This window comes from Bufo gargarizans, chromosome 9 (genome assembly GCF_014858855.1).
Source record: "Bufo gargarizans isolate SCDJY-AF-19 chromosome 9, ASM1485885v1, whole genome shotgun sequence".
Lineage (NCBI taxonomy): Eukaryota > Metazoa > Chordata > Amphibia > Anura > Bufonidae > Bufo > Bufo gargarizans.
The window spans coordinates 194191043-194203305 of record NC_058088.1 but is presented as its reverse complement, the minus strand read 5'-3'; the positions used below and the strand labels follow the sequence as shown (position 1 = coordinate 194203305).

General features: G+C 50.0%; 1 protein-coding gene across 1 annotated transcript in view; it reads right to left on the bottom strand.

Moving 5' to 3' along the window:
* FNBP1 (formin binding protein 1) overlaps window positions 1-12263 on the bottom strand; it is a 108148-nt gene that overhangs the window by 63506 nt on the left and 32379 nt on the right. The window contains exons 3-5 of the mRNA XM_044269073.1: window positions 7182-7297; window positions 4807-4863; window positions 3966-4113 (exon numbers count right to left, since the gene is read on the bottom strand). Of these exons, the coding sequence (XP_044125008.1) occupies window positions 3966-4113; window positions 4807-4863; window positions 7182-7297 (321 nt within the window). The remainder of the gene's footprint in view (window positions 1-3965; window positions 4114-4806; window positions 4864-7181; window positions 7298-12263) is intronic.

The window sequence follows — 12263 nt, the reverse complement described above, 5'->3', positions numbered from 1 at the left end:
CAGTGAATGGAATCATTCATTGTGGCAGAAATAATAAAGAGTACTCACAGCTGAGGTGTTGTTACAGTTGTATCCAGTCTATAAAATTCTCTGCCAGAAACACATCAGCAGCACAAATCTCTCTCCAGTGGTTTGTTACAATGTATCAGCCCCTCAGCTGTGTGAGCAGGGCTAGAGCAGAATAAGCCTTTGAACGTAAACAAAACTCACAGCAAGCACAGATGTTGAAAATGCCATGACGACGCTCAGCAGTGTATCTACTGTATCCTGCAGAGACATTAGCTGGGGATTAAGGGGGATCTCTGAGGGCTATGTACGCAGTGTTCCTATAGAGGGCGCTATATGGACAGGTACAGCAGGATACAGGAAGATGTAATGTATCAGCGTGTGTATAGATATACTGTACAATGTATCAGTGCGTGTATAGATATACTGTACAATGTATCAGTGTGTGTATAGATATACTGTACAATGTATCAGTGTGTTCAGCTCTTCCTCTGCTCTAAATTCATGAAATGACCCTTTAAATGACAGTCTGAGGTGACAACCTCAGACATAGAGGGGAGCCGGGCTGTGACAACCTCAGACATGGAGGGGGGCTGGGCTGTGACAACCTCAGACATGGAGGGGGGCTGGGCGGTGACAACCTCAGACATGGAGGGGGGCTGGGCGGTGACAACCTCAGACATAGAGGGGAGCCGGGCTGTGACAACCTCAGACAGAGGGGGGGGCCGGGCTGTGACAACCTCAGACAGAGGGGGGGGCCGGGCGGTGACAACCTCAGACAGAGGGGGGCTGGGCGGTGACAACCTCAGACAGAGGGGGGCTGGGCGGTGACAACCTCAGACAGAGGGGGGCTGGGCGGTGACAACCTCAGACAGAGGGGGGCTGGGCGGTGACAACCTCAGACATAGATGGGCCGGGCTGTGACAACCTCAGACATAGATGGGCCGGGCTGTGACAACCTCAGACAGAGGGGGGCCGGGCTGTGATAACCTCAGACAGAGGGGGGCTGGGCGGTGACAACCTCAGACAGAGGGGGGCCGGGCTGTGAAAACCTCAGACAGAGGGGGGCTGGGCGGTGACAACCTCAGACAGAGGGGGGCTGGGCGGTGACAACCTCAGACAGAGGGGGGCTGGGCGGTGACAACCTCAGACAGAGGGGGGCTGGGCGGTGACAACCTCAGACAGAGGGGGGCTGGGCGGTGACAACCTCAGACATAGATGGGCCGGGCTGTGACAACCTCAGACATAGATGGGCCGGGCTGTGACAACCTCTTCTTAAAGTCACTTTGGTAGTGCAATATGGCTGCCTTCTATCTGCTGTACATGTAACATGAGATTATACACTATTGGGGAGTCTCCCTTTAAGACTAGCTGACAACCGGCTATCACAACCCTGCTAGATACAGGCACTATAATGTAATACATGGTGGCTCACAGCCTCAAATATCCATCGCATGGGTATACACCACCTGTGTGTCTGTGTCAGTCATTACTGCTACTCTGGCATTTCATTCATGGAAATTCAGGAAGCACAGCGCTGTAGAAAATACTAGATAAAGAATAAAATGAAGACAGGACGTGAGAAGAGACACAGGAAACCATCAGCAGGTATTCTAAGAAAAGCTGACGAGGCGGAGGGGAAGCGGCTGCTGCATCAGAACGTGCATTATGTATGGTGGAGCGAGGATCGGGTCATACACCTGGCGGGGGCAGGGAGACCGGGCAGCGGCGGAGTGACAATAGGCCGCCTTCCCTCCTGTGAGACGGCAGTAACAAGCGGTGACATCCTCCGCCTATCAGAGGCAGGAGCGGTCGGGCCCGGGGCGGCGTTACGTGCAGCTGAGCAGACGTGAATGGCCTTGTATGACCGCCATCCACCAGACCAGCCGCCATTCCTGTCCTTATGGAGCAGAGTAACCTGCGGCACTCACAGCAGCCAGGCGGCTCGCTCATAAGAGGGGCAAACCAGCACTGCAGGGGTTAACGAGGCCAGCTCTGAAGCAGATGAGCGGTGGGAGGCGCCGCTGCACAGACAAAAGGCTGCAGCGCTAGAGAGGACGGGGGATCATACCGCCCTGCGGAGGAAGCACCGACCTGATGAGTCAGTCTGCAGCAGTCCTATGTAAAGAAAGCTTCATCATTCCTGTGTCCAAGAGCTCTGTTTGCGGTCAGTGAATGGGAATCCTCACTGGAAACATGATCTAACACTTCTTACTGCTGAGGGTTTGTCACAGCTGTATCCAGTCTAGACAGCGTTCTGTGTCATCAGTCTCTCTCCTGGCCCAATAGTTTGTTACAATGTATCAGTCCACTGTCAGCTGTGTGAGCAGGACTAGACACAGGAAGGTTTCCATTCCCGACAGCAAGAGGACATTTTGAACAAGGTGTGCACCTGACACACAAAGTATTGGAAAGTCACTATACAATTCTAGAGTATGTGATTCTAACTGCTCACACAGCTGAAGTGTGTTACAATGTGTCAGTCTGGAGTGCAGGACAGGCTGGTACATATAGGATTGCTCAGACTGATACAATGTAACAATCCCTCAGCTGGAGCAGAACATGTGTTCTATGCCGTGATATTAGGCTACTTTCACACTTCACGGATCCGGCAATCCGGACGCAAACTGATGCATTTGTGAGATGGATCCGGATCCGTCTCACAAATGCATTGCAATACTGGATCCATCTTTCTGGTTGTCATCCGGAAAAAACGGACCCGGTATTATTTTTTTTCTCATTTTTAAAGGTCTGCGCAGACCGCAAAACCAGATCCATTTTGCCGGAACACTTGGGGCCGGCACATCCGGCAAGTGTTCAGCACGCTGCGGTATTTTCTCCAGCCAAAAAACCTAAGAAGGGGCTGAACTGATGCATCCTGAACGGATCCCTCTCCATTCAGAATGCGTTAGGATAAAACTGATCAGTTTTTTTCCGGTATTGGGCCCCTTAGAGGGCTACAGTACGCTGGGCGAGCCCTTTAAGCAGCTGCACGATGAGGTCAGCTCCTGAGCTCAGGGCAGGGAATTGATTTCACATGTTGGAGGTTTGCTGGGATCGATAGCTCGGGGGAGCTCCTGGGACTGCACACAATGTGACGCAGCAGCAGCTGTAACCAGATGATCAGTGCTGCTACCTCATAACATAGGCTGCCTCCTGGTTCGCTCCACGAGCTGCGTGCAGCCCCATCCCAGGGCAGGGGGCCCCAGAGGTGCCGAGGAGTGAACCGTCTCAGGGAGGGAGGTCGCATTTTTGTCATGTCCTGCCCTCTGTAAGTTGCAGCACACATCCAGTGGGTCTCCTATGTAGTAAAGGGTTAACAGCAGGAGATCGGGGGCAGCACTCAGCTCTGCTGCATCACTGGGCACTGTTAAATCGCCCACTAACCATATTAGCCTGGCACACATGGACTGCGGCACGCCGGCGGCTTCTGACCTGATTCGCAGCTGCCCCTCCCCCCTCTAAATACTATAAAACGGTTTCCGTACGTACAGAGCATCATGGACGCCGGCCTGAGGGTAGGGGGGCAAATCCTCTGCCAACACAGGGGCAGTCGTACTGTCACCGGCTGCATCCCATCTATGGTGCAGCAGACGTAGGCCGACATCCTAGCGTTCACTTCAATCCCTCACCATTTTAAAGATCTCTGCTTGCTCTCAGTGAGTGGGAAAATGAGTGGGGTTTCAAAACCCATCCTGACCTAACACTTCTCACCGCTGAGCGTTTGCTACAATGGCATCCGGTCGAGACAATCCACTGAGCTCCAGATTGATACATTGCAACAAACCGTCGGGCTGCTGATGTCTTTATTTCATGGAGAACGGGGTTTCCATTCACCGACTGCAAGCAGAGAACCCACAGTTTTAGTTATTAGAAAATTGCAGACTTTTTCCTTGATTAGACCAATTCCTCCCGGCCAATCAGATGCTGTGTTCGGGGTCACGTGACGTGGCACTCACCGATTTCCTCTCCTGCTTGAGCTCCTGCACGAAGCGCGTCAGCTCCGCCATGATCATGGACGTCATGTTCTCGGAGATGACCTCGTGCTGCCCGGCGTAGTCGTTCGTCTCGTTCAGCGTGGTCTGGAAGGCTTTACACGACGTGTACCTGTCGTAAGAACACAAGCCGTCAGCGGTTCCCCGTAATAACGCACTGACCGGCGGGATCCTGGACTCATTCCCGACCCCGCAGTAACTGTAGCGCTATTATTTACTGGTTTCCATAACTATCACAGAGGGTGTGTAAACTTTTGCAAGTCTTGTGCAGTCTGATCCCTTCCATCTGCAGGATTAACACATGGCTGTGGCATCAGACTACATGGAGTGTGTTTGTAGTCTGTAACCATGGAGATACACAGCGCTGCATAGGAGCTGCAGACACAAAACGGCTGCTGCTGCTGCTGTATTTATTTCAGATGCACTGGAGCAAAAGTATACACACCCTTCAATATCAATGGTGAGACTATCCCGCCAGTCAGTTATAAAACTATACTGGGAATACCCCCTTTAAGGGGGCGTCCGGACTGATGCCCCTACTTCCTATGGTGGGTCACGTCTGCAGAGTGCCCCCAGTTCAGTTCGTTGGGGCGACTCCGGATGCTCCTGACAATCTGACTTCATGTCACCGACCTGAGGGGTGGCTAAAGGGATCATTAGGGGAGGGGGCACTAAGTAATCCGAAAACTGCAGCGCAGCACATATTTTGGACCTGGGGGTGGGGGGGAGTGTAAATTTCCAGAAGTCAGAACACCCGTCTCAGCATCTTCCTATCTGCTCGCCCCTCCCCCCGCAAGAAACTCACTTGGACTCTTCCTCTTCTTTGGAGTTTTTCTTTGTTTGATATTTTTTTGAAAGATTTCTGCAAAAAAGAAGAAATAAAAGTCGGCAACAAGTTCCCCTGTAACTGCGGCGCCCGGGGGTTCGCTTCTCCTTTTAATTTACCATTACGACTCCTGCGCAGTAATGTCTGGGGTCCACGGTCCTGAGGGCAGATCTACCCACTCCTTATGTAATCGTACATCGACAGATGTGGTCAGTTCTGAGGAAAGCTGGGTATAGCCCTTCAAGAGCCACGACACTGGCCCATACTGGATGCCACCCAGCTTTCCCGAGAACACAAATCCAGAGCCAGGGAGAGGATCATTCACCATCAGATGAAAGGCGTCTTCCCTTTAAACCCTGCTTCCCCAGGGTCCTAAACGTCAAATGCACCTAGTTATGTAATGACATATCTCTTAACTCAGATCTTCTGAGTGATCTCTGGTTTTAGGAAAGCTGGGTGAACTTCCCCTTTAAGAGCTATAACAGTGAAACATTGTCACCCAGCTTTTCTAAGAACAGATAACATTCGGGATGCCGTAAGCCTAGAGATGAACTGGAAGGAGAGCACAGAGCCGAGGGAAGGACTAAGGGAGTAGTCCGTGCCGGAACCACCACCCCCAACGTGCCAGGAGCATCAGTCCGCCCACACGAATCCCCAGCTTTCTGAGGCTCCTGAAGGGCGAGCCTCCTTAGTTAGGCGATGAAGCTTAGGGTCTGCGGAAAGCTGGGTGACAGGATGGAGTCTGATAATTAGGGACTTGTTATTTAAGCGTTTGCCGTCTGACGCCTGCGATTTTCAGCGGGGGACGGGTAGATGGCGCCCAGCCTCATGACAGGCACTTCTATATCTGTCTAACAGGTCGGGCTGGGTGTCGTCTGACAACTTGACTGAGGCGAGATCATCTGCAGCTTCAATGCTCTCACCATCGCAGGGGGCAACAACGTAACAGGAGAAATCACAGGGAGCAAGAGATACAATGTATCAAGTCAGACGGAGTAGAGAGGAGGCGGAGCATGACAGCAAAGATGAGACGAGAGGGGCGGAGCATGACAAAGCAAAGAGGTGAGAGGGGCGGAGCATGACACAGCAAAGGGGAGACAAGAGAGGCGGAGCATGACACAGCAAAGGGGAGACGAGAGGGGCGGAGCATGACACAGCAAAGGGGAGACAAGAGGGGCGGAGCATGACACAGCAAAGGGGAGACAAGAGGGGCGGAGCATGACACAGCAAAGGGGAGACAAGAGGGGCGGAGCATGACACAGCAAAGGGGAGACAAGAGGGGCGGAGCATGACACAGCAAAGGGGAGACAAGAGGGGCGGAGCATGACACAGCAAAGGGGAGACAAGGGGGCGGAGCATGACACAGCAAAGGGGAGACAAGAGGGGCGGAGCATGACACAGCAAAGGGGAGACAAGAGGGGCGGAGCATGACACAGCAAAGGGGAGACAAGAGGGGCGGAGCATGACAAAGCAAAGAGGAGGCGAGAGAGGCGGAGCATGACACAGCAAAGGGGAGACGATGGGCAGAACATGACACAGCAAAGGGGAGACAAGAGGGGCGGAGCATGACACAGCAAAGGGGAGACAAGAGGGGCGGAGCATGACACAGCAGAGAGGAGGTGAGAGGGGTGGAGCATGACACAGCGAAGGGGAGACAAGAGGGGTGGAGCATGAAATCATGAGAAAGGGGGCAGACGTCATGAGCAAAGGGGTGGAGCATGAATCCAGCAGACTTTTCTAGGTTACACCCAGATATCACAAAATAGGGGATCAGGAGGATGGAAAAATATAGGGGAGCACCCAACCTCCTTGCAAAATGGAGGCAAAGGGGGAGTGAGGGTGTCTCCCACCAGTGCTACTGTCTCTTGGAGTCTTGGTTCCTACAGGTGACAGTGTTTGGTCCCGGGGGTGGGGGGAGGTAGTTATCTGTGTCATGGATACGCAGTAATGCCAGCACTATCCTCTGGGGTGCGCTGCACTAGACACAAATAAACTGGCCTAATGGGGGTTACTGGTATATTCAACACTACATAGCCTTAAAGGAACACTCCAAAGTGTAAATATGTAAGGTCTGACAGGGAGTTAGGAATTTGAGTGCAGCTTTGGATGTGACTGGAGGATGAGGATAATGTGGATGCACCCGAGAGGCGGAGCCAAACCAGCGACTACAATACTAATCAGGTAGTCACCCACGGACTGAACCACCAGCCACACAGGAGCCCCCTGTAAGTGGTGATGACGTGACTTTAAGATGACTTGCTTCTCGCAGAGATTTTCATGACAAGCCGCAAAACAGGAAGTGAACTCCTGGGGGAAAGGATGATGGGAGTGATGAATCCCGCTTCCGCACTTACCGCAGCTGTTTTGCATAGTTGATCTCGATCTCCGCTCGCTCCTTCACAAACTTGATGTATTTCTCCAGCACCTCGATCCCCCACTGCGTGTGCTTCTCCAAGTTATCAAACTGATCCTGTAAGAACAAGGGGAGAAGAGACATGAAGGGCGTCCCCGAACCTGCACCGCGGGGCGTGACCCCTCAGCAATACACTGTACAAGAGAATGGGGGGGTACTGGTGACCAGAGTACTGCTTATATATCATCATAACTGAGGCTGACCACCCCCGGGTGCGCTGGGAGATGTCATCTCTGAAGCCTACACCGTGAGTGCAGCTCTGGAGTATAATACAGGATGTAACTCAGGATCAGTACAGGATAAGTAATGTATGTACACAGTGACTGCACCAGCAGAATAGTGAGTGCAGCTCTGGAGTATAATACAGGATGTAACTCAGGATCAGTACAGGATAAGTAATGTATGTACACAGTGACTGCACCAGCAGAATAGTGAGTGCAGCTCTGGAGTATAATACAGGATGTAACTCAGGATCAGTACAGGATAAGTAATGTATGTACACAGTGACTGCACCAGCAGAATAGTGAGTGCAGCTCTGGAGTATAACACAGGATGTAACTCAGGATCAGTACAGGATAAGTAATGTATGTACACAGTGACTGCACCAGCAGAATAGTGAGTGCAGCTCTGGAGTATAATACAGGATGTAACTCAGGATAAGTAATGTATGTACACAGTGACTGCACCAGCAGAATAGTGAGTGCAGCTCTGGAGTATAATACAGGATGTAACTCAGGATCCGGACAGGATAAGTAATGTATGTACACAGTGACTGCACCAGCAGAATAGTGAGTGCTGCTCTGGAGTATAATACAGGATGTAACTCAGGATCCGGACAGGATAAGTAATGTATGTACACAGTGACTGCACCAGCAGAATAGTGAGTGCTGCTCTGGAGTATAATACAGGATGTAACTCAGGATCCGGACAGGATAAGTAATGTATGTACACAGTGACTGCACCAGCAGAATAGTGAGTGCAGCTCTGGAGTATAATACAGGATGTAACTGAGGATCAGTACAGGATCAGTAATGTATGTACACAGTGACTGCACCAGCAGAATAGTGAGTGCAGCTCTGGAGTATAATACAGGATGTAACTCAGGATCAGTACAGGATAAGTAATGTATGTACACAGTGACTGCACCAGCAGAATAGTGAGTGCAGCTCTGGAGTATAATACAGGATGTAACTCAGGATCAGTACAGGATAAGTAATGTATGCACACAGTGACTGCACCAGCAGAATAGTGAGTGCAGCTCTGGAGTATAATACAGGATGTGACTCAGGATCAGTACAGGATAAGTAATGTATGTACACAGTGACTGCACCAGCAGAATAGTGAGTGCAGCTCTGCAGTATAATACAGGATGTAACTCAGGATCAGTACAGGATAAGTAATGTATGTACACAGTGACTGCACCAGCAGAATAGTGAGTGCAGCTCTGGAGTATAATACAGGATGTAACTCAGGATCAGTACAGGATAAGTAATGTATGTACACAGTGACTGCACCAGCAGAATAGTGAGTGCAGCTCTGGAGTATAATACAGGATGTAACTCAGGATCAGTACAGGATAAGTAATGTATGTACACAGTGACTGCACCAGCAGAATAGTGAGTGCAGCTCTGGAGTATAACACAGGATGTAACTCAGGATCAGTACAGGATAAGTAATGTATGTACACAGTGACTGCACCAGCAGAATAGTGAGTGCAGCTCTGGAGTATAATACAGGATGTAACTCAGGATAAGTAATGTATGTACACAGTGACTGCACCAGCAGAATAGTGAGTGCAGCTCTGGAGTATAATACAGGATGTAACTCAGGATCCGGACAGGATAAGTAATGTATGTACACAGTGACTGCACCAGCAGAATAGTGAGTGCTGCTCTGGAGTATAATACAGGATGTAACTCAGGATCCGGACAGGATAAGTAATGTATGTACACAGTGACTGCACCAGCAGAATAGTGAGTGCTGCTCTGGAGTATAATACAGGATGTAACTCAGGATCCGGACAGGATAAGTAATGTATGTACACAGTGACTGCACCAGCAGAATAGTGAGTGCAGCTCTGGAGTATAATACAGGATGTAACTGAGGATCAGTACAGGATCAGTAATGTATGTACACAGTGACTGCACCAGCAGAATAGTGAGTGCAGCTCTGGAGTATAATACAGGATGTAACTCAGGATCAGTACAGGATAAGTAATGTATGTACACAGTGACTGCACCAGCAGAATAGTGAGTGCAGCTCTGGAGAATAATACAGGATGTAACTCAGGATCAGTACAGGATAAGTAATGTATGTACACAGTGACTGCACCAGCAGAATAGTGAGTGCAGCTCTGGAGTATAATACAGGATGTGACTCAGGATCAGTACAGGATAAGTAATGTATGTACACAGTGACTGCACCAGCAGAATAGTGAGTGCAGCTCTGCAGTATAATACAGGATGTAACTCAGGATCAGTACAGGATAAGTAATGTATGTACACAGTGACTGCACCAGCAGAATAGTGAGTGCAGCTCTGCAGTATAATACAGGATGTAACTCAGGATCAGTACAGGATAAGTAATGTATGTACACAGTGACTGCACCAGCAGAATAGTGAGTGCAGCTCTGGAGTATAATACAGGATGTAACTCAGGATCAGTACAGGATAAGTAATGTATGTACACAGTGACTGCACCAGCAGAATAGTGAGTGCAGCTCTGGAGTATAATACAGGATGTAACTCAGGATCCGGACAGGATAAGTAATGTATGTACACAGTGACTGCACCAGCAGAATAGTGAGTGCAGCTCTGGAGTATAATACAGGATGTAACTCAGGATCAGTACAGGATAAGTAATGTATGTACACAGTGACTGCACCAGCAGAATAGTGAGTGCAGCTCTGGAGTATAATACAGGATGTAACTCAGGATCAGTACAGGATAAGTAATGTATGCACACAGTGACTGCACCAGCAGAATAGTGAGTGCAGCTCTGGAGTATAATACAGGATGTAACTCAGGACCAGTAATGTATGCACACAGTGATGCCGCTGTTTGGAGATTCCTTCTCTATAGCTCCTTGTGTTTCTGTATGACGGGTCGGATCCTTGGTTCTGCAGCACAGGGAAGGTGAGGTGATCTCAGGACATTATTACCAGGGTCCAATGGTGAGTTCCAAGCCATAAAACCCTACAGCAGATGCACCAGTAAGCCTCCAGATTGGTGCAGGCAGTGAGCAGTGGGAATATTAGGGGGGGGGGCATCAGCCACGAAGAGGAATTTGTGGCCATTGTTTTCGGGGAGATGATGGGAGTAGACGTGATTACAGGGTGCGCAGATCCCCTGCAGTCACAGAATAAATAATAGTTGCCATGAGTATTTGCCAATTTAAGTCTTACTGGAAAGGGGCAGTGACATTAAAAAAGCCTTCACGCCCCCGTCTCGGTGGCTCACAATGACTCAGAGCCATTTGCTGAGTTTATTTAGAAGGAATGTATTGAGACGATTCCCGGCTCATTGAGTCCCAGCCAAAATCAGCTCACCCCAGGCGTCCATCACTGTCAGCACTGACCTCCTGGGTGACCCCCGGGGGACAGGAAACACACTGCGACCAGAATTTCCCCTCAATGAAAAAGTCTCCAGTAAATGATATTCCCGAGAAAGCTGGGTGACTGTGGGAGCTGAAATGGCGGCATATTGTGACCCTATCAGGTGATGATTACTGTGGATGATGATGGTAGTGACGATGGGTGATAATGGTAGTAATCATGGGTGCTGATGGTAGTGATGGTACGAATGATGATGGGTGATGATTTGTGCAGATATATGGTGGATACAAGAAATTGATGGTTGGGTAATGAAGATGGTGGGTGTCATAGTTGCAGCTCATGTTAGAAGTTAAGGTCGCTCAGCCTTGTCTCTCCTGAGCCTGGGAGTGGATGGCAGGGGTTATAGTAGCGGAGGGTGGTGGTTATATAAAGCCTGGGATCACATCTGCAGAATCGAGAAAAACAAGATTTGCTCATCAAGATGGGAGGAGAGATGAAGAAAGAGGGAGCAGTCGCCAAAAACACGGAACCAGCAGTGAGAGACGCACACAGCGCATCAGAGGGAAGATATATACCCGCACACAGCACTCCAAACTGGGGGGCAGATATATACCCCGCACACAGCACTCCAAACTGGGGGGCAGATATATACCCCGCACACAGCACTCCAAACTGGGGGGCAGATATATACCCCGCACATCAGGAAGATCACATCATCTACTCCATGGTATCAGAGATTTCAGGGGAGAGGATGACTGTAGGACAGGAGAATACAGTCTATTGCCCCCTGTTATCAGCCATTTCAGGGGGGAGGATGACTGTAGGACAGGAGAATACAGTCTATTGCCCCCTGTTATCAGCCATGTCAGGGGAGAGTATGACTGTAGGACAGGAGAATACAGTCTATTGCCCCCTGTTATCAGCCATTTCAGGGGAGAGGATGACTGTAGGACAGGAGAATACAGTCTATTGCCCCCTGTTATCAGCCATTTCAGAGGAGAGGATGACTGTAGGACAGGAGAATACAGTCTATTGCTCCTTGTTATCAGCCATTTCAGGGGGGAGGATGACTGTAGGACAGGAGAATACAGTCTATTGCCCCCTGTTATCAGCCATTTCAGGGGAGAGGACGACTGTAGGACAGGAGAATACAGTCTATTGTCCCCTGTTATCAGCCATTTCAGAGGAGAGGATGACTGTAGGACAGGAGAATACAGTCTATTGCCCCCTGTTATCAGCCATTTCAGGGGAGAGGATGACTGTAGGACAGGAGAATACAGTCTATTGCCCCCTGTTATCGGCCATTTCAGGGGAGAGGATGACTGTAGGACAGGAGAATACAGTCTATTGCCCCCTGTTATCAGCCATTTCAGGGGGGAGGATGACTGTAGGACAGGAGAATACAGTCTATTGCCCCCTGTTATCAGCCATTTCAGGGGAGAGGATGACTGTAGGACAGGAGAATACAGT